This window comes from Perognathus longimembris, chromosome 11 (genome assembly GCF_023159225.1).
Source record: "Perognathus longimembris pacificus isolate PPM17 chromosome 11, ASM2315922v1, whole genome shotgun sequence".
Lineage (NCBI taxonomy): Eukaryota > Metazoa > Chordata > Mammalia > Rodentia > Heteromyidae > Perognathus > Perognathus longimembris.
The window spans coordinates 22,982,910-23,009,885 of NC_063171.1; the positions used below are offsets into that span (position 1 = coordinate 22,982,910).

The following is a 26,976-nucleotide window of genomic DNA, read 5'->3' on the forward strand; positions in this document are numbered from 1 at the left end:
CCAGATGAAGAATTTTAAAATAGATTCTTACAACAAGTATTAAGATGGCTGTCTATTTCACTGGACAAAATGTAAATATTAGGTATGAATCCTGAACTGATAACTGGAAAGATGGAAAAATAAGTGGTAAAAAATTTGAAAAAAACAACAGAGGGAAATACATTTGTGAAAGAACTTCAGCCTTAAAAAAAAAAATCTCATCATTGAGTGGGTCTTATTTTATCAGCCGGGCTCTGGTGGCTCATCACTGTAACCCTAGCTACTCAGGAGACTGAGACATGGAGGGTCATGGTTTGAAGCCAGCTTGGCCAGAAAGTCCTTTTAGCCAGCAAAAAGTAGTGCTAGAGGCATGGCTCAAGTAGTAGTGTGTTGGCTGTGAGCACAAAGCTGACTTCAAGCCCCAGTACTGGCAGACACATACAAAAAAAGCTGGTCATTAGAGTTGGCACAGTAGTTCAAACTAATCCTAGCTATTAAGGAAGCTGAGATCAGGAGGACTGACCCCATCTCAAGTACTGCAACTAAAAGTGGTGGCATGTACCTGTGAGTTTAGTTACATGCAAAGCATAAATAGAGGATTGCAGTCCAGGTCAACCTGGATATAACTATGAGACTCTTATTTGAACAATAACTAAAAACAAAAAATTATGGCTGCAGGTATGGCTCAAGCAGTGGGGAACCTTACTAGCAAGTGTAAGGGCCTTTTCAAATCCTAGTACAATTCAACCCAAGTGATAAACTATGTGAAAATGTTTTATAAGTGGGTGTCAGTTACTCACACATATAATAATCCTTGCTACTCAGGAAGGAGGCTGAGATCTGAGGATCTGGGTTTGAAGATAGCCTAGGCAAAAAGTCCACGAGACTCTTTTATCTCCAAGAAACTGGCAAAAAGTGGGAAGTGGCGGTATGGCTAAGGTGGTAGAGTGCCAGCTGCAACCTAAAAAGCTGAGCAAGAGCTCAGGGCTCTTGAGTTCAAGCCCAGTAGTGGCACACACAAAAACAGATTTTATAAAATAAAAGTTGCTATAGGACTATAAAGAGTTAATATTATGAGATAGGAATAAAAATGGCAATAAAGTTGTTTGCAAACATTAATAAAATTTAAACACATTTAGAACCTCTTTAAGTATTTAATATTCGAAGAAAAGTCAATTTCTAGCTGATTTTCATAATTTTTCATCTTTCAATAGGATTAATTCTGTTCCACAGAATTTTTAAAAGATTGCTGAAACCTATGAATAAGTTAATAATCATTAATCAAAAAGGGTAAGAAAAATATTTTTATTAATTCTGAAAAACATTAAAATTTTACTTTGACAAAAAATTTTAAATATGTCTTTTTTGGAAGACATCAAATTTATGTTTTTAATATGCATTCATTTCACTAGTGTGTTTCACTATAGTGTTTCAGACATGCATATATTATGTTTTGCTTAAAATAACCCTCTTTATGGGTTTCTTCCTCCCTCTCATCCTCTCCCCAAACACACTATTTATCAACAGCTTTCTTTTTGGTTCTTTATGCCAGAAGGCATCAAATACAATTTGAAAGCTTGAGAACAATTGATGGAATAAAGTTAAGGAAAAATTTGGGCATGGTGAAAAGTGTCTACAGTCCCAGATACTCAGCAGGCTTGAGCTCAAGAGTTGCTGGAGTAACAAAACATATCTCTGTTATAAAACAAAATCACAAAGATAAAACAAATTTAATTAACAAATCAAACTAAAGTTGTGAAACCTCATGAAAAATAAGTTCTTTTCCCCAGCCTACTGAAAGAATTCTGGCAGTCAATATGAAACACTAAAACTGAAAGGTGAAAATGGTTAAGTTTTATAAAAACAAGCTCTGCCATTGGGCAGAGAGACACAGATATCACCTATTTGCAAAGTGATTTTTTTTTGGGGGGGGTGGGAGTGTTACTGTGGTTTGAACTCTACTCTGGGCTTTATGCTTTGCTAGGAAGATGTTTTATTCCTTGAGCCATGCTTCCAGAACTTTTTGCTATGGCTGGCTTGGAACCACAATCATCCCCATCTCTGTCTTTGTAACTATTGAGTGAGGTATTTCCTTTAACAGCAGTCCTTCCTATCTCTGCCACCAGAGTAGTCAGGATTACAAATGTGAGCTACTAGTGCCTAGTCTACAAAAGTGACCTTTAAAATCTCTGATAAAGGAGAGAAGGAAGAATAGTGCTATGTTGGAAAAATAAACAGTAATTATTAACTCAAGAGGCAACAAGCTGCAATACTGTTTTAATCCATGAAAACAATCTCCAAGGTGTATATAAAAATCACCATTAAGGGCTGGGGATATGGCCTAGTGGCAAGAGTGCTTGCCTCGTATACATGAGGCCCTGGGTTCGATTCCCCAGCACCACATATACAGAAAATGGCCAGAAGTGGCGCTGTGGCTCAAGTGGCAGAGTGCTAGCCTTGAGCAAAAAGACGCCAGGGACAGTGCTTAGGCCCTGAGTCCAAGGCCCAGGACTGGCCAAAAACAAAACAAAACAAAACAAAATCACCATTAAAAAGGAGCAATTTTTCTATTTCATAGGCTGTTTCATTAATCTGTTTATTAAAAGATATACTTCCATAAAGACTGAATAAATATACAGGGGGGAAAAGTTTAAATTCGAATTACCAAACAGCTGTCTACAGGCTGAGAAAGATAAAATACTCTTTAAAGAAATCAGTGGCTGGGTGCTGGTGGCTCTGGCCTGTAATGCTAGCTACTCAGGAGGCTGAGATCTAAGATCTCGGTTCAAAGCCAGCCTGGGCAGGAAAGTCCATGAGACTTTTATCTCCAATTAACCAACAGAAAAATGGAAATGGTGTTGTGGCTCAAGTGGCAGACTGTTATCCTTGAGCTGAAGAGCTCAGGGACAGCACCCAAGCCCAGAGAGTTCAAGCCCCATGAATGACCAAAAAAAAAAAAAAATCCAATGAATGAACCAATATGAACGTTTGTGTGTTTGACTCAATTATAGCAAGTGACTAAAAGGAAATATGAACTGGTCAATGTAACACTGGATTAGGCTCTTGTAGGATGTAGGATTTAGATGTAAATACATGGGTATGGAAGAATGAAGGATAGGACAAAGTAGAAACCAATTCTGAAGATCCAACCTACTTGTAATTATCGTCTTCCACAAACTTTTGTAGTTCTTCTATATACTGGACCGAGTTCAGGTATTTTTGGACATGAGGCAACATGGGAATATCTAGGCAAAATGTGATAAACAATTGTTTATCTATAAAGTTTATCTTAACCAGAAATTTAAGTTAAGCTGAGGAACATAAGGTAAATTAAGGCCAAATGATACCAAAACGGAAACTAACTTCAGAAAAACATTACTGATAAATTTATTTAAAGCTGAAAGTAATTTAGAAAAGTATAGTTGCACACTGTTTGGACAGACTTTTTCTTAAAGGGCTCCAATTAGGAAGTTCTACATATTTAAGAAATTTCAAGGTAAAAAAAATCAGACTTCCAAATTTTCCATGATTAAAAAAAAATCAGAGACTTCAATGTGATTATACTTAAGCCTCAAATACATGTATATAAGTAAAAGTATTTAATTTTTCTTTTTCTTTTTTTGGTTAGTCCTGGAGCTTGAAACTCTGGGCTTGGGTGCTGCCCCTGAGCTCTTTTCGCTCAAGGCTAGTGCTTGACCACTCTGAGCCACAGAACACTTCTAGTTTTCTGGTGGTTAAATGGAAATAAGAGTCTCAGAGACTTTTCTGTCGTGGCTGGCTTGGAACTGTGACCTTCAGATCTCAGCCTCCTGAGTAGCTAGGATTACAAGTATAAGCCACCCGCGCTCTTCTTAATTTTTCTTTTAAACAATCTGTTTTCCAGCTCTGTGAGTCACGACCCATTGTGAATTTCAGAAAAGGTTTAAATTAGCATAGAAACTGGCATAGTATTAATAACATTTTTCAAAGGACAGAATAAGCTGGAAGCCGGTGGCCCATACCTGTAATCCTAGCTACTCAAGAGCTACTGTGATTTGAAGTTGGCCTGGATAAGAAAATCTGTGAGACTCTTATCTCTATTTAGCCACCCAAAAGTTGGAAGTGGAGCTGTGATTCAAGTTCAAAGCACTAGTCTTGAACAAAAAAGCTCAAGGACAGAGCCAGGCCATCAATTCAGGCCCCAACACTGGCATCAAGAAAGGGGACAGAATGAAAGAATATTTAAATTTCAGTAAGAGTCTATCAATTCTTCTACACTTTAAGCTTCTCACCTTTTTTTACAAGTGCAGATGTATATACGCAAAATTAGCTTTGAAATGTATTTGAAATACTTTGGATAATATAAACTCAACTATTTATCAATATCAAATTTTAAATACAAAACATTTCAATTCTTAAAAGCACTTTATGCCAGGCATGGTGAGGCATGCATTACTCAGGAATCTGATGCAAGAGGATCGCTTGCACCTGGGAATTAGAAGCCAACCTGCTCAACATAAAAATAAACAAACAGAAAAAGAGAAGGAAAGCTAACTAGTAAATGCTGAAAGAAGAAAGTGGTACTTCCCTGTGGAATGAAAAGTGGCCAACAAGGTGTATCATGAAGTTCAGAGTATAATAGCTTAGCATCATCCCTCAGAAACTTACCATATTCACAGGACTGCTGTAAATCAGAAATTATTCGAAGGATATTATTCATTAAATTTGATCTCTGCTCATTTTCTAGAATGCTGCCAGTTGAAGGGTATGCTGAATCAATGTATGTTAAATCCGACAAATAGATACCTGAAACAAAATGAGATGCTTTCATACTTGCTAGTGAAGCAGGGAGAAAAAGCACATTTATAGATACATTTGAGAACATGCCATAATCAGAATATATTGTTAACTTATTTTATATGACTATTCAGGACTTAAGTTTCCAGAGTTGGGATCAGAACATGAACAATGTTCATAATAAATGTCTTCTTATATTTTTAGCTGCGATCAGCAATTAACCTTAGCACCTATGGGGACTTAATGGAAAGAAGCTGAGTCACTGAACTAGTTAGTTTCACCTTTGTATTTTGGTAGAGACAGTCATTTTAATCTCTGAATTTGTTTTTACATCTATTCAACTGTTACCTAAACGGATTAAATTAATTTAGGCAGCCTAGAAAGATTATTATGACATTTGAGTCTTAACTACTTTGAAAACTGTCTCCATCTGGTAGAAATATCATATGGTTTAAATATATACAACTGGATTTCTGAGATTATTACTATGACTACAAATTGAAGTTACTAACCTTTCTAACCCAATCTTGTGTATTATGTTTTAAAAATAGGTGGTACTTAATACTCTCTAAAAGGTGACCATGGCAGTTCTGTAGAATTCCTTTTTCATGAGTATATAAGGTATTCTTCAGTCATAGATCCTAAATATCTATTTCTCCATGTCTTCAAATGAATCAAGAGCCAAAGTCTTTCCTCCATTTCTAATCTCAGAAGAGAACCTCTCTCTCTTCAAGTGCATATTGTGATTTTGGGTGTAATTACTATTACTTTCTTCCAAACATACAACGTAGTCTTTTCTATGATTCAGTCCCACAGCCAATACTCCCATTAAAACCCTATTTTAGAGTCAAAGCAACTCTTCTTTCAATTCTGATCCCCTCCTAAAGAAAACACCTTTGTTATCTCCCTCCAACGAACACCTTGAAAGAGAAACATGGAGTGGTATGCTTGTTTATTATTTACTTTAAATATCCAACGTGCATAAACTTTATATGGGTCAGGAAAAATTGTGAAAGACTTTAAAATGGGGAAAAATACTGCCTACTCTGTCTTCAGTGTTTCCATTTGGCCCCTGTAAACTCCCTAAGTTGGTGAGGAACAGTAATGATACAAATTATTGACTATTATTCACTGACCAAAATACTACCAATGAATTACATATGTCTACTGACATGTCCCAGAGATGTTGACCAATTTTTGTAACTGGTCAATTTTAAGTTCACTGAAACTTACCTATGTATATGTGTATTATTATTATTATTATTATTATTATTATTATTATTATCAATGATCTCTAGAAATGGTTGTATCTTCCTGATCCACTTGTAAATCTCATGATTTAAATAAAAATTGATGTACTGATTTTATTGAAAAGCATAAATTATCTTTTAGCTACTGTAATATTTGATGTCAATTTTTGTGAAAGACTAGATTAGGACTATAGCATCCTAAGTAGACCTAATAGGCTCCTTGAGGTACTTTGCACATATATATCAACATAGGCTATGTTAAAAGTGGTATAAGGGGTTGGAAGTGCGATTCAGAAGGTAAAGTGCCAGCCAGTGAGCAAAAGCATCAGATACTGAGTTCAAATCCTGGTTTGGACCAAAAAACAGTAGCATCAAAGTTTTACAAAGATTCTGTGCATGAAAATATCATTCCCTGCTGATGAGACTAGAGAAGAATTTGATGCACAGTGAGATTTAAGCGGTATTCAATGGGCCAACATATGCCATATTCTTCTACTTTATCATTCCAATTTCCTATGTTGGTTATTTATACTACTACTCACTGCTTAACAGAAAGCCCTCAAAGTCCCCAAATGAAAAAGGCATTTTCGACCTTGTATTTTACCCAAATTAAACTGGTAAATAAAAACTATCACTGAATGATGAGCAATGTATTCTATCAGAGACTAGAGGCTGGCTGTCCACCTGTCCCAATGCTTTTAAAATTAGGAAAAAAAAACACAGGAAAAATCTAAATGACTAACTTTTCCTGAGAAATGGGAGTAACTTACAACACTATCTCATAATCCTTCATGTTCACAATGAGCTACTCCTGAAAAGCTGATCTCTTTAAACCATTAGGATGCCAGATCATCATACCCTTCATTTTCATGTTACCTTCTGGTCTACTTCATTTATTTATATAATCTGCTTCATTCTTATTTTGTGTATTTACCTTTACAGGCCTACTTTTAAAATATATGACACAGGAATTAAAAACAACAACAATTCTATGAAAAAAGTAAAATTAAGCTCAGACTTTAACAAGGGCTGTGAATCTATAGCGCCTAAGAGAAAAATGAGAAAAAAAACACAGCAAACTACTGCAATCAGGAAAGCACATGGTATCTATCAGAAGTAGATGCCCCAAATTTTACCTGAAAGTAGCGTTCGGCAAGTATGTAACCCAATGGACAGCATAATAATTTGAGTTAAATCTTAATTGTACTACTTATCAATGAACAAAGCCAAATTAGTGTTTCCTCATATTCCACTGAATTAATGCTTCTTGATTTGATGAAATGAAAAGTATATAGTTGGTATATAACACTTGTTCTCTCTCTAACATTGTATTTACATAGAAGAAACCCAGCCAGAGTAGAGTGAGGATTTGTCTAAGTACAGTTAGTGGAAGTCAGAGGTCCCTGGTTTTTTGTTCACTTCGGGGCTACATTTGTTTTCAAATGGCAACACATCAAGTACTAACAAAAATGACCTTATTTAGACAAGAGGGATCCATTTGTATACATAAAAGCAGTTTTAGCTGCTTTAGTAAGATAATAGTATACCAACAAGTTTCTTCTAAGTTTAAAATCTTCTGAAATACCAACTAAATGTTTAAAAACTCTTCTGGTCTATAAAGAATTGTATTGTTTAGGTGGCTGCCTCCTGACAAACCTAGTTCTTTTTCGCCCCAACAAAAAACTCATCAGCTTGCAACTACTAAAATGAAGTCGAGTACTGTTCCCCCCCCGCCCCAGTATTCAATTTAAAAGCTCTTTAGCCAACAGACTAAAATGTTTGTTTTATAATTGCCTGCTAAACTATGATAGTCTGTTTCCAGATGGTGCCCTTCTTTCAACCTACACACAATCTCCCCTTGTTCAGAGCTACTCAATCTCCTGCTGATCCCACTACCCCCACCCTATTTAAGGCTACAGAGAGGAAATCCTAAGGAGGAGATTTCCCCTGCTAGCCGGGCAAATTTTTGGTGACGTAATATGTGGGCTGAGCTTGAGCCTACGGAGAAAAAGAGGGAATCAGTATTCAGGGGTACTGTGTATGCAGCCTGTGTCAGCTGCAGCTGGTTACTGCACTTCTCCATGTGGCAGACAGAGCGCAGCCACAATGCTTTCACTGCTGGATTAGAGACAGCCCACAGACCAGAACTTCACTACACTACTTAAAATTACATAGGTGGCTTGTCAAATTCAATCAATTAATGTTACAAAAAGAAAAGGTCCTTATTAGTGCTTGGATTCAACAATCCACAACAAAAATGCAGTTGCCACTTAACTCAGAGATGAACAAACGTCTACACTGATTTTTAAAAATCGAGAAAAAGGGCAGCAACTTTCTGGATTCGCTTTATCAACAACACAAAAAGGTATTTTAATATTTCTTTTATTTTTATTCAAAACTATATATATGCATATGTATCAAAATGAAAATTCATGTTTGAGTAACTTCAAAATCTATTCGAGAACTTTAAATATTTTATAGTTTATCTCAGATGAAAAAAAGCCTTGTTTTTCAATTTCATGTAAAAACTAGTCACTATTTTATGAGTCAATGGATTATCTGATGTTCAATCTCATGTATATCATTATAGATGGATACGTACATGCTGGGTTTCTAAACAAATGGTCTAGAAAAATGGTTATTTAGTAACAGATTATATATTGAAGATTTAGCATAAGATAAAGAAAATAGTTGTAAACATGATTTCCTTATAGTTATAGTTTGTGTGGTATTGAAGATATACCTAAACTGTCAGATCCAATGTACAGTTACAAAACAAAGCTAAAATGATATAAAAATAACTAAAAGGGGTTAAGCTTCAATTACAGCATACAAAATACTAAGCAAAATTCTTACACAGACCTAAGATAAATTTATGGTATTTCTTACAACAATTCAAACTTTTAAACAGTTGTTCAAGTTTACTTGTAGTAGTAATTTGAGTAACAAAATTGAATCAATTAGAAAACTAAAGTTTATTGTATGCCCACAAAAATCTCAACCTTATTAAAAGTTAGAATTGATGAAAAGCATTAGGTAAGTAGTTAACATTAACAATAGAAAATATGAGCCCAGAATACATAATTACTTAAAGTGATTATAAGATCAATAACTACTTTTAGGTAGAACTAATTCTAGTAACTATACATAAGAATTGTTTATTAATATTCTACCTGGGGGCTTTATTATGAGAATTGTTGAAAATATAAAATTAGTAGTTCTTGGTAGTAACCTAGACCCTTGAGTTTATTATGATTTGAAAACACTGACCTTTTAACAGTAAGACTTTTTAGCAAACAGGTAATCATAATGCTTACATTTTAAAAAATTTTGTTTTCACATTCTTTGCTTAAAGACTTAAAACTCTTAAATATTGGGAAGAGTTTGGTTAAATACTATGTTACAAAAGATTTTGATAAAATAGCCAAGTCATACAAGATATAAAATATGGGTCACTTTCCTTGCTTGAGCTTGCTATGAAAAGGGCAAGATCTCAACTAAGCTTCAGTTCTTCATAATGCCTTAGCCAAACATCAATCTGAAACCTAAAAATATGGCTAATAATTAACTTCTTTCTGAATTGTATTCAGAGGATGAGACTGTTCATTCTCAAATCTCTGCATAGAGCACAATTCACAATCTAGAAGTTCTGTCTAACACAACTTCAATGAATTTAACCTCACTGCCTCATCCTGTTTTTAGAGTGTGACACAGCCAATTAAATACCTCTATGAGTTTACCATCTGAAGGGAAGTAGGATCTTGGCTTTTATTTTCTCTAACAGCTGGCAATGTGGCAACTACGAAAAGAAAGAGTACTGAGAAAATTAATCCAACTGCACAGAGCTTTTTGTTTTTTCTTCTTTACTAAAAACCAGCCAAGAAAAGACATAGACTTAAACTTAAGTATACTGTAACCAATTTATAACATTCTCTTGGGATCGAGGAAAACTTTAACATATACAGAAAGGTTTTATGAGGTAACACAGATTTATGGGTCTTTCACTTTTAAAACTGAACATATGTGGAAAAATATTAAATAAGAATTATTTTTAGAAAATGTAATAGCACACTTAAAAGTTCTTTACTAATGACGTAGCTAGTCTACTACTTGAGCAATGTGGTTCTTTTGCTATGTTTTAAAAGACAAAATTTATTTTTTGAAAGGACAAAGGTAATTATTTTAAAATAAGAAACAATGTTTAGTTTCCTCCTTTAAATACTAACTTAGGACTTAATTTTACAGGAACCACAATGACCTAAAGCAATATATACAAAAAATCTTTTATTTTAATAAAGATTAGCATTTTTATTTGTTGTTCTCCAATGACATTGATGTAGTCTTGTTCTCCATTTTCCTTCTCTATCCATTCTGAACATATTACTCAACTGAAAACAAAAAAATAAGATATGCTTTTTGACAAAGTAAATAGCAGCAATCGTTAGAATTACAGCTAAAAAGACTGCTTCGCTGATAAAGCAAGTTAGGTCACACAAACATGAGCGGACAGAACACAGATGAAGGGAAACAAATGATAGCAAAAAACAAAAACAAACAAAAAAATGTGATGGAAACAAATTCTAACAAAAATGACTTCCAAGTACTTTGTATAATTAAGTAATGGGTCAAAAATACAAAAAAAAAATAGATGCAAGCCAGAAAAGGCCTACAAAAAGCAAGAAATACACAAGGACTCCTGTGTAGTAATGACATAACTAGAATAAGAATGGGAGGTCTAAAAAAAGCAGTAGTAGAAAACTTTGCTCTTGAAATAAAATATCTTAGAATATGGTGCCATATAGGTAATAGCTGATTATATCAACTTTGGAGATTTCTGTTTAGGTTCCAAGTCTGGCTCTACCTCTTAAAAGCTGTGTCATTACTGATAAGGTACTTAACTTACTCATCAGAAAATAGGGACTATAATTCTCTACTTCGCAGGGTTGTGGTGAGAAGTCAATAATTTAATATATGTAAAGAGCCTGTCATAGTGTTGGAACTGATATGTAGTTACAAATAACTTGAAATTGACTTTTCAAATTAAGAAACAAGTAGTTAGGAAGAAAAGTTTCTTGAAAACAAAGTGTCATGAGACTAAAAGAAAAAGCTCTTGGGGGTATTCACTACCATCCTTAAAAATTACAGAATCAAGTTTAAGAGTTGAGAAGGTGATGTAATACAACAGCTTGCTTATGATTCTGAGTGAGTAAACCTAGCCTCCCCATCTATTGTTCTACTCTTCTGAGTGGTAACTAAAAAAAAAGAAATGAACTCTTAGCTCTTGGAAATAGTTCCAGTGTTTCCTCAGAAGAATTAAGACAATAAAGAAGACACATTTTTCATCCTCTACAGTGAACATAAAATATTCTAAGTATACATTTTGGCAAATGTGCTGCTGCTATAAATACTGAAGGCCAGGGAACCTGAGTTCTGTACCTGTTTCTAATATTAGAAACATGCACATGGGTGCTAAAGAGGTCTTTATATTTAATTATAAATAGTTTATTTCTTTGATAATACTTGGACAAAGTTACTAATATTTTAGTAAAATACAACTCTGAACCTCTTAATAGGATACATCTACTAAATCACCTATAAGCTTAGAGCATATATATGATTATAACTCAGACACAATTACCCACAATAATGACTGAGAGCATTCATTCTATCATTCTTAAACCTGTCACCTGTCCCAAAAGCAGACATTGCAAAAACAAATACGCTTAAGATGCAAAATGGATTTCCTATTTGTTTAAATGTTTAAAACACATGATTTTTATTTCAGAGGACCAATTTATTTGAAATTGCATGGTAGACATTTGAAACATTGGGCTAGTAAAGCTACCTCGTAATTGAAATATTAGTTTGGCAAGAATGTTTTAATTAATACCTTATAAATATTATATATCATTTTTATAGTCTTAAGAGATAGTCTAAAGTGAGCTTTCTAAAGAAAGGTATTTTATTAGGTTTTAAAAGCACCTACCAGTGTGCCTTTGCATAGGATGGGTATGAAAAAACATCTGCACAATGAACTTGGAAACAAAAAGCATTAGTTGTAAGAGGGTAGCTGCCAGAGCTATTCTCTGAAATCTAATCTTTGAACAGCTGTTCAAAGTACTATAACTTAATATTAAGAAATCAATAAATTCTAATTTATTAACATCTATGAAATACTGTTTTCCCTTAGATGTTTTTTCTATTATTGGCTTTAAATATAGATTAATATGAATTCTTTTTTAACTTTTTCCCTTCGTTGATTTGTTTTTCAAAAGACATCGTTATACAACTTCATTTCGAAATGAAGGCTTTTATTTGGACCCTAGGTGTGCTATTCTTCCTCCTAATGGGCACTGGACATTGCAGAGGAGGACAGTTCAAAATTAAAAAAATAACCCAGAGGAGATACCCTCGTGCCACAGATGGTAAAGAGGAAGCAAAGAAATGTGCATACACATTCCTGGTACCTGAACAAAAAATAACAGGGCCAATTTGTGTCAATACTAAAGGGCAAGATTCAGGTACCATTAAAGACATGATCACCAGGATGGATCTTGAAAACCTGAAGGATGTGCTTTCCAGGCAGAAGCGAGAGATAGATGTTCTGCAACTGGTGGTGGATGTAGATGGAAACATTGTCAATGAGGTAAAGCTGCTGAGAAAAGAAAGTCGTAACATGAACTCTCGTGTTACCCAACTCTATATGCAACTATTACATGAGATTATCCGTAAGAGGGACAATTCACTTGAACTTTCCCAACTGGAAAATAAAATCCTCAATGTCACCACAGAAATGTTGAAGATGGCAACAAGGTACAGGGAATTAGAAGTCAAATATGCCTCCTTGACTCATCTTGTCAATAACCAGTCTGTGATGATCACTCTGTTGGAGGAGCAGTGCATGAGGATATTTTCCCGACAAGACACCCATGTGTCTCCCCCTCTTGTCCAGGTAGTGCCACAACACATACCTACCAGTCATCAGTACACTCCTGGTCTTATGGGAGGCAATGAAATACAGAGGGATCCAGGTTATCCCAGAGACTTAATGCCACCACCTGATGTGGCAACTTCTCCCACCAAAAGCCCTTTCAAGATACCACCTGTAACTTTCATCAATGAAGGTGAGTTAACTCTTTTGGTAAAAATGGAAGTATGAGGATAAATATATTTCAGTACTTAGAAAACAATGCTCATAATAAACATTTTTTCATTTTGGTGGTGATATAGATATAAATTAAAATTTCTATTTTTCTTTCATGTCAGGAGTTAAACAACAATCTGTCTCCTGTAGTCAAATAAATGTGTTTTCACTGCCATAAAAAAACACCCTTGACTTAATCCTAAAATCCTTATCTTTATTTCTTAATTTCATTCATTCCTCTTCATTATTAGTCCTGGATCTAAGTGCCCAGAAAATAGATGAATAATTAATTCATCTTTGTTTCATTTTAGTATACTCACTGATAACTTCTTGAGGGCTTTTTTTTGGTGTGCCAGTACTGGAGCTTGAACTCCAGTTAGGGCCTAACTGTTCTTTAGCTTTTTTGCTCAAGGCTGGTGCTTTACCACTTCAGCCACAACTCCACTTCTGACTTTTTGGGAGTTAACAAAGAGACTTTTTTTTTTTTTTTTTTTACCTTGGCTGGCTTCAAACCCCAATCCTCGTATCTCACACTCCTGAGCTGCAACGATTTCAGACATTGGCCACAGCACCTGGCTTCACTGTTAACTTTCTGAATGAATACCTTTCATTTATTTTTATACTTGTGTTCATTTTCTCATATGCTATTAAATTTGCTTCTTTAAAATGAAGGGAAAATCCAAATATCCAAATGGAAAAAAATTAAGTAAATCACACTGATTCACCTATTGAAAAGTTGGTATATAAAACTATACATAAACTATGAAATAACTTTAAATGTCACAAACACAAAAGCAGGGAAGAACTACACACAAAGCGGATGTTTCTCTGCAGCTGCTGATACCACTGAACACTCACATCTCTGCTTTCCTGGGCTTCGATGATATAATATTCTGATTCCTCTTATTTGTCTAGTTGTTTCATTGAAATCTCTCTTAAGATACTCTATTTTAAAGGTTTTATATATGTTCAAGGCTCAAGTATCACCGTTGCACAGATGACTTCTGAATAGCGCTCTCTTTCTTGTTTCGAACTAAATCTAGATGTCAGCCACTGACATTCTACCATTGGTTCCCCTGGTATGAATTCTTGTCAATTATGAGATTAAGGTTAAACTGAAGGCGTCTGAGGCTAATGTTGTGCGTTCCAGATTCATACCTAGGTAGTCCTTTCCCAAAACCATGAGTTATGTCTTAAACTATTTTCTGTATAATATTATGCTGATGTTACTGAGTCTTATTATCTCTATGATGGAATGTTTCTGTAAGACAGTGACCTTCATGTTCATCATTCCATATTGACACTTAGCCAGATCCAAGTTCAGCATCTTCTGCTCATCATATTGAAGGCACTCGATGACTGCCTGATGTAGTAAATAAACCCTAAAATAATCTTATCTCCAAACTAGCATTCTCTCTTAGAAAGTATCACTACATAAATAATACAAACTGAGCATGATGGCACACTCCTTGTACCCCTGCACTTGAGAGACTGAAGCAGGAGTATCCTAAGTTCAAGCAATGCCATTCTGGGGTACACAGCAAGATGTGTCTTCAAGTAAGCAAGCAGGCAAGCAAGCAAGCAAACAACCCATGGCAAAATATTATTTAATGAAGAAAATCAAGGAAGTAATAATCTTTAAAAAAATGCTTCATGAGGACTGGGAATGTGCCTTAGTGGTAGAGTGCTTGCCGAACATACATGAAGCCCTTGGTTCAATTCCACAGTACCACATACACAGAAAAGGCCAGAAGTATCGCTGTGGCTCATGTGATAAGACTGCTAGCCTTGAGCACAGAGAGGGTTCATGGACAGTGCTCAGGCCATAGGACTGGCAAAAAAACAAAAACAAAAAAACAAACAAAACAAAAAGCTTCATGAGATAGGTCAAATACTCAGACATAACCAATTGTTAACATTTGGTAGTAACATTCAAGTTGTATTTATTTTCTCACAAACATTGTAATAAATATTTTTGTAACTTTTGAAAGGTATTTCCCCTGCCTTTGTTTTGTTCTAGTCACGAGGCTTGAACTACTGACCCTGCGCCCTCTTCTAGTTGACCCACAGCTCTACTTATGGCTTTTTGGGCTTTTTTTTTTTGGTGTTTTATTGGGTACAAAAGTCTCACAAACTTTTCTAACTGTGGCTTCAAACCTTGATCCTCAAATCTCAGCTTCTTGAGTATAGTTAGGATTATAGGTATGAGCCACTTGAATCTGAGTATTTTCTTTTCTCCTTTTTATTTTTTTTAATTTTTATTTATTTATTATTATTTTTTTTTGGCCTGTCCTGGGGCTTGGACTCAGGGCCTGAGCACTGTCCCTGGCTTCTTTTTGCTCAAGGCTAGCACTCTGCCACTTGAGCCACAGCGCCGCTTCTGGCCGTTTTCTGTATATGTGGTGCTAGGGAATTGAACCCAGGGCCTCAGGTATACGAGGCAAGCACTCTTGCCACTAGGCCATATCCCCAGCCCCTCTCCTTTTTATTTTTATGTGGTTATATCCTTAGGATGAATTTCTATAAATAAAACTTATAAATCAAATGGGTTTTGTACTTTATGTTATCAACCATATCTGAATTAGCTTGGCCCATCTTTTTTTTTTTGCCAGTCCTGGGCCTTGGACTCAGGGCCTGAGCACTGTCCCTGGCTTCTTTTTGCTCAAGGCTAGCACTCTGCCACTTGAGCCACAGCGCCGCTTCTGGCCGTTTTCTGTATATGTGGTGCTAGGGAATTGAACCCAGGGCCTCAGGTATACGAGGCAAGCACTCTTGCCACTAGGCCATATCCCCAGCCCCTCTCCTTTTTATTTTTATGTGGTTATATCCTTAGGATGAATTTCTATAAATAAAACTTATAAATCAAATGGGTTTTTGTACTTTATGTTATCAACCATATCTGAATTAGCTTGGCCCATCTTTTTTTTTTGCCAGTCCTGGGCCTTGGACTCAGGGCCTGAGCACTGTCCCTGGCTTCTTCCCACTCAAGGCTAGCACTCTGCCACCTGAGCCACAGCGCCCCTGCTGGCCGTTTTCCATACATGTGGTGCTGGGGAATCGAACCGAGAGCTTCATGTGTAGGAGGCAAGCGCTCTTGCCATTAGGCCATATTCCCAGCCCCAGCTTGGGCCATCTTTGACACTTCCTACTTACCTTATACATGCAGGTCAACTGAATTCTACCCATGTATCTCATTTCTAATTCTGAGCCAGATCTATAACTTATATTCAAATTACCTATGAGACTAACTAGGAGAGAATTCATGTGTCACTGATTATATAACTGGGTGGATAGTTTTCCTGTGTTTCAGTTTCCTTATTTGTAATTGGGGAATAGTAATAGTGCTTTGGAGTTTAACACTTCAGTGCTTACAACAGTTCTTGGCACCCAAACTGCTAGTTTTTCTAAGAACTTTGTAATACCTGCCAACTGGTCTAACTTGACATTTTCCATCAAAATATATTCTACGCTGGCAAAAGACTCATTTTCAACTGCCCACTAGTCACATGTCTGCTCAGTAAGTTCTCACAAAAGAAGTCCAATTTTCATAGTCTAAGAATAATATCCTCTTCTAAAGAAAGAAGCTTACGTTGCTAGCTTTTTTCTACTTAATTCACAAACCATAACAAAATAAAAAATAATATGCATCTACTCATTTTCTCTTAAATATTTTCATGACATCTGCCCACTCAAATGATGACTCAGAATGAATGAATGAATGAGTATAACTAAAAATCTTCCTTCAAGCCCTTGTTGACTCCTAAGATTTGAAGGGCCTGTTCATCTCTATGAATATACCTCTACATTCTGTAACATACATGTATCACCACTGCTCAGATGACTTCTGAGTGGAACTCTCCTTCCTATTTTCCTTATTTCCTCTTGATTTATCAGTTACCTTTAGGTGTAAACCTAGTATGTCTAATACCTTATATTATATATTCCTTTCTAGTAGACAGATATTGTGTCACTAGTAGATGCCAAATAAATGGTAGCTGATTTGATAACATTTTATATTTATATCCCAAAGACCTTCAAGAAAGTATTTAGCACATTATATCCTGCTAGATTCCTTTCAGTATAAGTAAGTACAACAGTATCAACAGGCCAAGGATATAACTGAATTAGGCAACTGATGAGCCAGGTCCAGTGGCTCATGCTTATAGTCCTAGTTACTAGAAGGTTGTGATCAAGAGGATTGTTGAAAAGCTTAGGTGGAATAGTTTTAGAAACCTCTTCCCAAGCAATAACCTTCTCAAAAATATTTAAACATCATGGCACATTTCTGTTATCATACCTAAGTGGTAGGCTCATATTGGGGAGAAGGTGTATGATAGCCCATCTCAATGAAGAAGCTGGGTGTGGTTCTGTACACGTCATCCTAACTACAAAAAGTTCATTCCTTGTAGATGAGTGGAGTTAAGGCAGTCCCTTCACATTTAAGACATAGCTCTAAATTTCAGGAAACCTGTGTTCTAAGCCAGGCTTTTCTGAGGTCTATTTGTCTTTCTTGTGGAGGCTTTATTTATTTATATTTTTGCTGATCCTGTGGCTTGAACTCTGGGCCTGAGCTGCCCAGGATGGCTTCCAATCGTGATCTGGCTTCCAATCATGATTAGATCTCAGCCTCCTTAGTAGCTAGGATTATAGGCATGATCCATTGGGCACCTGGCAAGATTTTATTTTTTGATGGAGGTTGTTGGATGACTGAATAAGGTAATGTGTGAAAGTACACAGTACTTGATATGGTATTGTAGTCTGACTATCCTTCTTACATTTTGGGGTATATTTCTTTTTATGTGCCTTTCTTTACTTGTCATGTTAGACAAATGGAGATGCAAGAAGTAAGCATCAAAGTTAAAGCTAGCAGTTTGAAGCAAGCCTGGGCAAGAAAGTCTGAGCCTCTTATCTCCAATTAACTACCAAGAAAAAAAAAAAAAGCAAGAAATTGAGCTGTAGCACACAGTGCTAGCTTTGAGCAAGGGACAGTGCCCAGGCCCTGAATTCAAGCCCAATGACAGGCAACAAAAAACCCAAAGTTAAATTTGAGACATAGCCATTAGAAATTAGAGATGTGTTCTACTGTCAAGCTTACTTTAAATTACAGAATATTGAGATTGTTTACAATTTGGAATGCTTCCTATTAGTTCAAATTAATTACTTTCCTGAAACTGGTAGCTCAGAAATTATGCTGACAAGTTTACCCTCCAAGTTTATCCACCCTAATTAAAAGAATTGTCTCAGAAGATTCCACATTGCTAACAAGGTCTCTAAAGTCTATCTGAAGAACTCTAAGCATTAGCAGTTAATTTATTTCCGACATAAGAAACTTGTAACTTCGCTGTCATATCAAGCTCTTCTGAGGACTGGAAGTGTAGCTCAAGTGGAACAGTGCTTGCCTGCTAAGGGCAAATTACCACGCGCTCTGCTCAACTCTAATGAAGTAGGATGTCATCAGTAGGGGCACTTTTCTTGCTACATCTCAACCTCCTTCTCGACTCTAATTCTTGAGTCTTAAAATATGACTAGTTCTAGAATGTAATACATAGATATGGTATACAAAAATAATAGTACAGAAACAAGGAAATTCTGGAAACCATTATTACTAGGAACCATTTAATTAAACAAATATGAGTGCCTAAGTGGACTCAAACTATGGATGCACACCAAAAGATAAGTATGAATATGAGTAAACAAATATACTATTTGTATTACACAAAGTAGCCTCAGTATGGGTTTGGGAATCCCTCTTCTCTTTCCCTCCATCTCACTCCCACATGAGAAATTTTGAAATGCAGGCTCTCTACCTTTCTCTGACTGAACTATAATATGTGCTTCTGTAATACAAGATGATTCACTTGTGACTCAAGATAAAAGGAGAATAACACCTGTAAAAGAGGCCATAATGGTTTGCCTGAGATTTTTTCCCCCCAAGCATGTTTTGTGCCATAAGTAAGGATAACTAAATACAAAGAATGTTAATGGGCTGGGAATAAGACCTAGTGGTAGAGTGCTTGTCTCACATACATGAAGCCCTGGGTTCGATTCCTCAGCACCACATATACAGAAAAAGCCAGAAGTGGCGCTGTGGCTCAAGTGGTAGAGGGCTAGCCTTGAGCAAAAAGAAGCCAGGGACAGTGCTCAGGCCCTGAGTTCAGGCCCCAAGAGAAAGCCAACAAAGAATGTTAACAGCTAAAACCAACTATTACTAGTGTTGGTATCTGCAGAATTTGACAGTTTGAAATGCATTATTTTTTTCAGTAGAAATGACTGCATATTTGTCAATTGTTTCTTCATCAAATAGGCATAGATGTGTTAAGTACCTCTTAAGTTATTAGCTAAATTTCACTCCTGTGTCAAGAATGAAAATGAAATAAAATAAAGTATGAAATAAAATGAAAATAAAATATGAAAATAAAAATGAAATAAAAAAGGAACTGAATTAAGCTGAGACACTACAAATTATTTTACAAAATGAGTTGTCATTTAAAAAAATTTGAGAGACTATAGGTAAGGTTCAGTACTTGCCTAGTAAGTATGGGGCCCTGCACTCAAACTCTAATAAGCACTGGGAGCTGGGGGGAGAAAAGGGAAAGAGAAGAGGAGAGGAGAAAGTAATTTAATAGTTGATTTAAAATACAGAGAATATCTAGGACTGTGAAATATCTATAGGGCAAATGCAGCACAGCAGTGCTAAGCAGAGACATGAGGACTAGAAATAAATGGGTAGAAGAGTAAGGTTATCACAATCTTAGCTATTATATTAGTAGAACATCTGTAAGCTATCACAAGACTGCAGTACAGATTTGATTAAAAAATACCAGTAGTCATAAATTAATATAATGCTTTGGAAAGCCATTTAGGCCAGCATTCCTGAAATGTTTTCATATGGCCTGTTAAGTGCTGTGTAGGGGAAACTTGAGATAACGTAAGTTGGGGAAATCTGGTTTCTTTGTTTCAGGCCTCCTCAGTCTTTAATAAATAAATGTATATTCTGAGTTTCCAAAAGGGAAACCTAGTATTTAGCATTTCTAAAACTTACTAAACTATCAAGATTCACTAAATATCTCAAAGACTAGTGCTTTACACCAAAATAACATTTCAGAAACTCTAAGTATGTTGATATCCCCTTGATCCACGTAAATTCCATAGCATTTGTATAATTAAATATGAAAAATAAAGTCAGTAAGAATGAAGTCACTTTGTAAGTAAATAAATAAAATAAAAGTAGTCACTTGATACAATATTAATTTCAGGAACAAAAGTCAAATGGCAGAGGAAAAACCATTGATGTATCAAAGAGTCATTATACAGCTATTATAAGGCCAGTATGGAGAGAGTATAGCTCCACAGAAATTGAATCTGTTGGGTGTTAGTAGTTCACACTTGTAATCCTAGGTACTCAGGAGTCTTAGATCTGATGCCTCCAGTTCAAAGCTTATGCAGGTCAGTAAGAATCTCATCTCCAATTAACCACTAAACAGTGTGGTTCAAATCTTAAGGGCCCTAGCCTAGAGCAAAAAAACTTAGGGATAGCTCACCCAAGCCCTGAGTTCCAGCCTCAGGATTAGCTTCCTTCTGCTCCAAAGAAGTCAATCCCATTTTCTAGTTTAGGATTATACCAATATAAAAATGTCTATGGACAATGCAGAGAAGAGTGGAACAAAACATGTTAATGCTCTGAATAGTGTATACTCTGACTGAGTAATGCTTCTATTTACTTTTTAAAATTTACCTCAACTTATTTGGTATTGTGCACACTATAAAAAGTGGTTTCTATTAAGAAAAAAAGGTAAGAATTTTCATTAAACTAATATCTTTTATATTAGATTTTCTAGTAATTAATAATATTTGCCTTACAGGACCATTCAAAGACTGTCAGCAAGCAAAAGAAGCCGGACATTCAGTCAGTGGGATTTATATGATTAAGCCTGAAAACAGCAATGGACCAATGCAGTTATGGTGTGAGAACAGTTTGGATCCTGGGGGTTGGACTGTTATTCAGAAAAGGACAGATGGCTCCGTCAACTTCTTCAGAAACTGGGAAAATTATAAGGTAAATCACTGAGTTCAGACTCAGGTGGAGTGGTACCATGTAGTTTTTGCAATAGTTGGCACCCTATGTAGTAAAGAAGATATAAATAACTATGCATCAGATTTTCATTAATTACATGCCAGAAAGATTATTTTCTACTTTTAAATTTAAAATTGAAATGTAAAAAGTTAACTGAAGAGGTCTCCTTTTCAGTATGGATGACTAACTCATATACAAACATAGTTTTCAAGGACACTTAATTCCACTTCCTAAGAAAACCCCGTTTTTGTTTATGATCACATTTGTAACATCAAACATAGTTAGCAATAAATAAGTACATAGGAATGTAAAAATGTTGCCCTTTCTTGAGTTTATGACATAAGACATGCTGGCGGGGGGTGGGGGAGGGCATGACATACAACTAGGTTTTCATTTCAAACTAGAACATGTGTTATTAATTTTGAACAAGTAAAACAACTTGTCTTTCCTAAGAATTTTAATGTTCATAATGCTAAATTTATGAATGAAATATATATTATATATTACATATATTTAAAAACTTAAAGATATAGTTTAAAGATGGCAAGAAAGATTATATCTTCTAGAAGGCTAGTCCCTCATGCAAAACTGAAGGTCAAATGTGAATAAGGTAGACACCGGATCTCAGGGTATATGGTTCCATACATGCTCAGAATACAGTAAGTTCAATATAGTACTAAATATGCCATGATTCATTTTTCCCATAAATGTATTCAACTTCAACTAAAGACATACTGCCTTTGAACAAATCTAGTATTTCCCTTACTTTCTAAGAGGCATATTTCAGAAAATCAAGAGCAGGAAAACACTCAGCAGATCACAAAACAATTTAACCAGAACTGATGCAAGATGTAGAGAGAGCTTCTTTGCATCAACCCAACAGTATCATGGAAGTGCCAACTTTTTTTTTCCTTTTTTTAGTGCGGTCCTACAGCTTGAACTCAAGGCCTGAGCTGTCTCTGAGTGGATTGTTGCTGTTGTTGTTTTGGTTTTGGTTCAAGGCTAATGCTCTACCACTTAAGGCACAACTCTACTTTTAGCTTTTGTGGGTGGTTAATCAGAGATAAGAGTCTCTTACAGGACCCCACTTCTCACTTCTGTAATCCAATTCTAGCTACAGTGAGGCTGAGATCTAAGGATCATGGTTCAAAGGTAGCCTGGGTAGGAAAGGCCATGAGAAAACTGAAAGTGAAACTGGAAGTGGAGCTATGGCTCAAAGTGGTAGCCTGCTAGCCTCGAGCAGAAGAACTCAAACTCCCAGGCCCCAGAGTTCAAGTTTAGAACTGGCAAAAAAAAAAAAAAAAGTCCCAAGGACATTCCTGCCAGGATTGGATTTGAACTGTGATCCTCCTGAGTAGCTAGGATAACAGGTGTGAGCAACAAGAGCCTAGGCTTTGTTTTTGAAATTTCCTTTGATTAGAAAAAAATAAATAAGGGCCGTGAATGTGGCTTAGCAGTAGAGTGCTTGCCTAGCATGCCTGAAGCCCTGGGTTGATTCCTTAGCACCACATAAACAGAAAAAGTCAGAATTGGGGCTGTGGCTCAAGTGGTAGAGTGTTAGCCTTGAGCAAAAAGAAGCCAGGGACAATGCTCAGGTCCTGAGTTCAAGCCCCAGGACTGGCAAAACAAACAAATAAATAAAAAATCTTTCCACAGTTGGGCAAAATCACATATATTAAGTCCATAAATAAGGCAAACTTACTTTAACTCTTAAGTGAAATTCTACTGTCAGTCAATATATCCATGTCAAAAATGATGTAAAATCTTAACAAGTAGCACAAAAGGTAGAAGAAAAAAAATCCTCTAACACAATCTTCTTGAAGATACACTTACAGTGTTAAGATCTGGTTTTCTAACTTTATGTTGCTGCATACCTAAAATATCAAAAGGCTTATGAAATAACAGTTTAATTCATTTAATTAACTCATTTAATTGTCAAGTATTATATTTGTTCAAAGAAGACTCTTGGAAGATTAGTACTTCATCTTTTCGTATCTAATTTTACTTAGAACTACAGAAGATCACTTATTCTAAAATACCTGGCAGTGCTTTAACTAAATGGCCTTAACAATATTAGATATTCTTTGTTGGAGTAAGATGGGAACAATATCTATATACACTAAGGAAAAAAATGTTCCTTGGCGCAGTATGAGAGATCAGGATTCCTTTCTAAGGATCTATTAGAGTTTACCAGTTTCTGTTTTTACTAGCTAGAAATAAATTTTGTTCTTGGCCTTTGTTTTACTCACAGGATTTCAAAATAGCTATGTAAATAATGACATATTAAAGCAAAACATAGTGACAACATAGAGTGTATAAAAACCAGGTGCTCTACTAAAGCAGAATTCATATTACCACTTAAATAGCCATTATCTGTAAACTACTGATTGTTCACTTTTCTATAATAATGTTTATTGTCTCTATATTTACTTATGCATTCATCTGTTTATTAACAGAAAGGGTTTGGAAACATTGATGGAGAATATTGGCTTGGACTGGAAAATATCTATAAGCTTAGTAATCAAGACAATTATAAATTGTTGATTGAATTAGAAGACTGGAGTGATAAAAAGGTGTATGCAGAATACAGTAGCTTTCGTCTGGAACCTGAAAGTGAATTCTATAGACTGCGCCTGGGAACTTACCAGGGAAATGCAGGGGATTCTATGATGTGGCATAATGGTAAACAATTCACCACACTGGACAGAGACAAAGACATGTATGCAGGTATGAAAACATTATTTGTATAGTTGTCACTTTCTGTACATTACATAGCATCTAGTTATTGAGGTATATGCAAGTAAAATCGTTTTAGAAAGATCATATGAACCACCATTTTGAACCTAACTTTGGGGATCTCTTCTATAAGGTGATCTTAAAGTGTGATATTTGGGAAGGGCAAGGATCTAGAGAAAAACAAAAACAGTAAAAACCAAACTCTGCTTTAAATTCATATACTACCTAGACACCCGAGACATGCTGCCAGACTCTGCTGAAGGTGCTGGAGACAGCACAATTAAGAAAGCTTCACTCCTTTGGAGTTAACGTTTAAGAGATTTATTGAGTATTGATAGATAGCTCTAAGAAAAGTAAAATCAAACAAGCAAAAGAAAGTGGTGGGGTCAGGGCCTGGGGTAGGTGGTAAAATGGGTTATCCAGAGAAAGCTACTGTGAGAAGGCACTACTTGAGTAAATACCTGTGAGGAGTAAAGGATGTAAGCCATTTTGTGTAAGAACTTTTTTTTTAGAAGGGAACAGAAAAGTGATTGTAAAGTGTGGTTTAACAATAGCTAAATAGCTTGGTTCAGAGGGAAAACTGATATTGTCATTAGAAAGATCAAATTAAATCAACCATCCATACAATCTTAAATTCTCATAAAATTTCTGTCACTGACTAAAAAACAATAAGGTGGGCATGGCGGCACACGTCTGTAATCATATCTACCTGGTAGGCAGAGATCAAGAAGACTGCAGTTTGCTGGGCAGCAGTGGCTCATGCCTGTAATTCTAGCTACTCAAGAGGATGAAATCTGAGGATAATGGTTCAGGAGCCAGGCTGTGGGGAAAAAATTCCGTGAGACTCTTATCTCCAATTAACCACTAAAAAGCTGGAGTGGAGCTGTGGCTCAGTGGAAGAGCACTAGTGCACAGGCCCTGAGTTTAAGCCCCAGGACAAGAGAAAGGAAGGGAGGGAGGGAGGAGAAGGAAAGGAAAAGGGAAGGAAGAAGGGAGGGAAGAAGGAAGCCTAGACAAAAAGATTCCCATCCCAACTAATAAAAAGCTAGGCATGGTGGTACATATCTGTCATCTTAACCACATAGGAAGTATAAATAGAAAGATCATGATCTAGGCCAACTAGGCAGAAAAGTGAGACACTATTTGAAAAGTAATGAGCACAAAGGCTGGATGTATGGCTTAAATGGTGGAGAGCCTGACTGTTCAGCAAGTGCAAGGAGCTAAGTCCAAGTAAAACAGAAATGCAATTATTTACTTTGCCCAGAACTGGCAAAAAAAAAAAATTGGCTGTATATAGGTTTTTCTTTTAATCTATTTTACAATGGCAAAAGAGAGAGAATGTGACAATACAAGATACATTTTTTTTTTGTTTACAGAAACCCATTTAATTACTGGTAGAGCTATGTTATTTTACTTTTTTGGGGGGAAGGGGCAGTCCTGGAGCTTGGACTCAGGGCCTGCGCACTGTCCCTGGCTTCCTTTTGCTCAAGGTTACTAGCACTCTACCTCTTGAGTCACAGCACCATTTCCAGCTTTTTTTTTTTCCAGTTCATGTGGTGCTGAGGAATCGAACTCAGGGCTTCATGCATGCTAGGCAAATACTCTAGTGCTAAACCACATTCCTAGCCCCTCTATTTACTTTCATATTTATTTTCTGGTGGTACTGGAGTTTGAACTCAAAGTCTTGTGCTAACAGTAGGTGATCTCTCACTTGAGCCATAATGTCAGTCCTTTTTGCTTTAGTTATTTTTCAGATAGGGTATCCATTTTTGCCTACAGTTGGGGCCTTTGGATCATGATCCTTCTACCTGTGCTTCCCCCCACATAACTGGGGAATAGTAATACACAATACCATTACAGCCAGGTTTTTGGTTTTTGTTTGTTTGCTGTTAAGATGTCAGGACGTTCTCACTTTTTGCCTGGGCTGGCCTCAAATAGTAATTTTTTGACTCAATTTTCCCATTCCCTGCCTCTTAATGGGGCTGGGATTAGAGGAGGCATCACTATGCAGAGACAGAACTATTTTTTTTTCTTTTTGCTACTTTGAAAGTCAGATTTTCTCAAACTTTACCCTCTGCTTTAATCAATTTGCTATCATTCCTTTCCTACTATTTTTCTTTTTGTATTTCTCATTTAATTGGCTAGAAAATGGAATGCTTTTTTTTTTTTAAAGAAAGTAGTACATATTACAGCAAAAAAAGTAAAATAAAAAGGGCAATTCAAGGGCTCTTTCAAATAGAGGATACAATAACAATAGAGTAAATAAAATATGTTAAAGGTAACAATTCATTAAAAGAAGCTCAAATTAGAACTGTTCTAAATGTACAATACCTACTGGCCAAGGACCTTTTACTTTTACTTTGACATCTGTGTTTTTCCTCCCAGGAAACTGCGCTCACTTTCATAAAGGAGGCTGGTGGTACAATGCCTGTGCACATTCTAACCTCAATGGAGTATGGTACAGAGGAGGTCATTATAGAAGCAAGCACCAAGATGGAATTTTTTGGGCTGAATACAGAGGCGGGTCATACTCCTTGAGAGCAGTTCAGATGATGGTCAGACCTATTGACTGAAGAGAGATAGTCTCCAATTTAAATAGCATAGAATTCTGTAATTTTTAGTTCCCTCCAAATGTAAATGTCTTATGTCTCTTACTTTGCACAATTTCTACACAAGAAATTTGTAAAATTAGTTTTACCATAACTATAAAAAGGACTTATGAATATACTTTCATCTTCCTTCAAAATTCTGCTTGAGATGATTTGTATGAATATCCTACTTATTTTTTAAAGTTATATTGATTGAATACAGGTAAAGTTTGTGTTCTAAATGTAAATATTTGTCACAATATAAATCAAATCTTAGTTTTATTTTAAATCAAAATACATGTTCAAGATCTTTAACAATTATTTTAAAATTATGAAATTATTTTAACTTGCAATGGAAAAATAATTCTAAGATTTCAGCTAAGTAATGCATTTTATTTATAAAAAAAGACAAGAAATTAGAGAAGCCTC

At 35.8% G+C, this 26,976-nt stretch overlaps 2 protein-coding genes across 4 annotated transcripts in view; one reads left to right on the forward strand and one right to left on the reverse strand.

Annotated features, from left to right (window-relative positions):
- Positions 1–26,976, reverse strand: part of Ralgps2 (Ral GEF with PH domain and SH3 binding motif 2) — a 126,829-nt gene that overhangs the window by 23,627 nt on the left and 76,226 nt on the right. For all 3 annotated transcript variants that reach the window (XR_007212511.1, XM_048356770.1, XM_048356769.1), the window contains exons 9-10: positions 4,627–4,764; positions 3,134–3,224 (exon numbers count right to left, since the gene is read on the reverse strand). Coding sequence is in view for 2 of the 3 variants with exons in the window: in XM_048356770.1 (XP_048212727.1) it covers positions 3,134–3,224; positions 4,627–4,764 (229 nt within the window). In the remaining variant the exon portion in view is untranslated. The remainder of the gene's footprint in view (positions 1–3,133; positions 3,225–4,626; positions 4,765–26,976) is intronic.
- Positions 8,017–26,845, forward strand: Angptl1 (angiopoietin like 1). The gene is made up of 5 exons (XM_048356771.1): positions 8,017–8,370; positions 12,281–13,129; positions 21,012–21,205; positions 23,680–23,950; positions 26,345–26,845. The coding sequence occupies exons 2-5, from the start codon at positions 12,307–12,309 to the stop codon at positions 26,530–26,532; spliced, it is 1,476 nt and encodes a 491-aa protein (XP_048212728.1). The 5' UTR covers positions 8,017–8,370; positions 12,281–12,306; the 3' UTR covers positions 26,533–26,845.

Excerpts from the sequence above, each read along its gene's own strand:
- Angptl1 (XM_048356771.1), top strand. The coding sequence starts at position 12,307 with ATGAAGGCTTTTATTTGGACCCTAGGTGTGCTATTCTTCCTCCTAATG. Across the intron at positions 13,130-21,011 it reads TGTAACTTTCATCAATGAAG|GACCATTCAAAGACTGTCAG; the intron begins GTGAGTTAACTC and ends TTTGCCTTACAG. Across the intron at positions 23,951-26,344 it reads AGACAAAGACATGTATGCAG|GAAACTGCGCTCACTTTCAT; the intron begins GTATGAAAACAT and ends TTTTCCTCCCAG.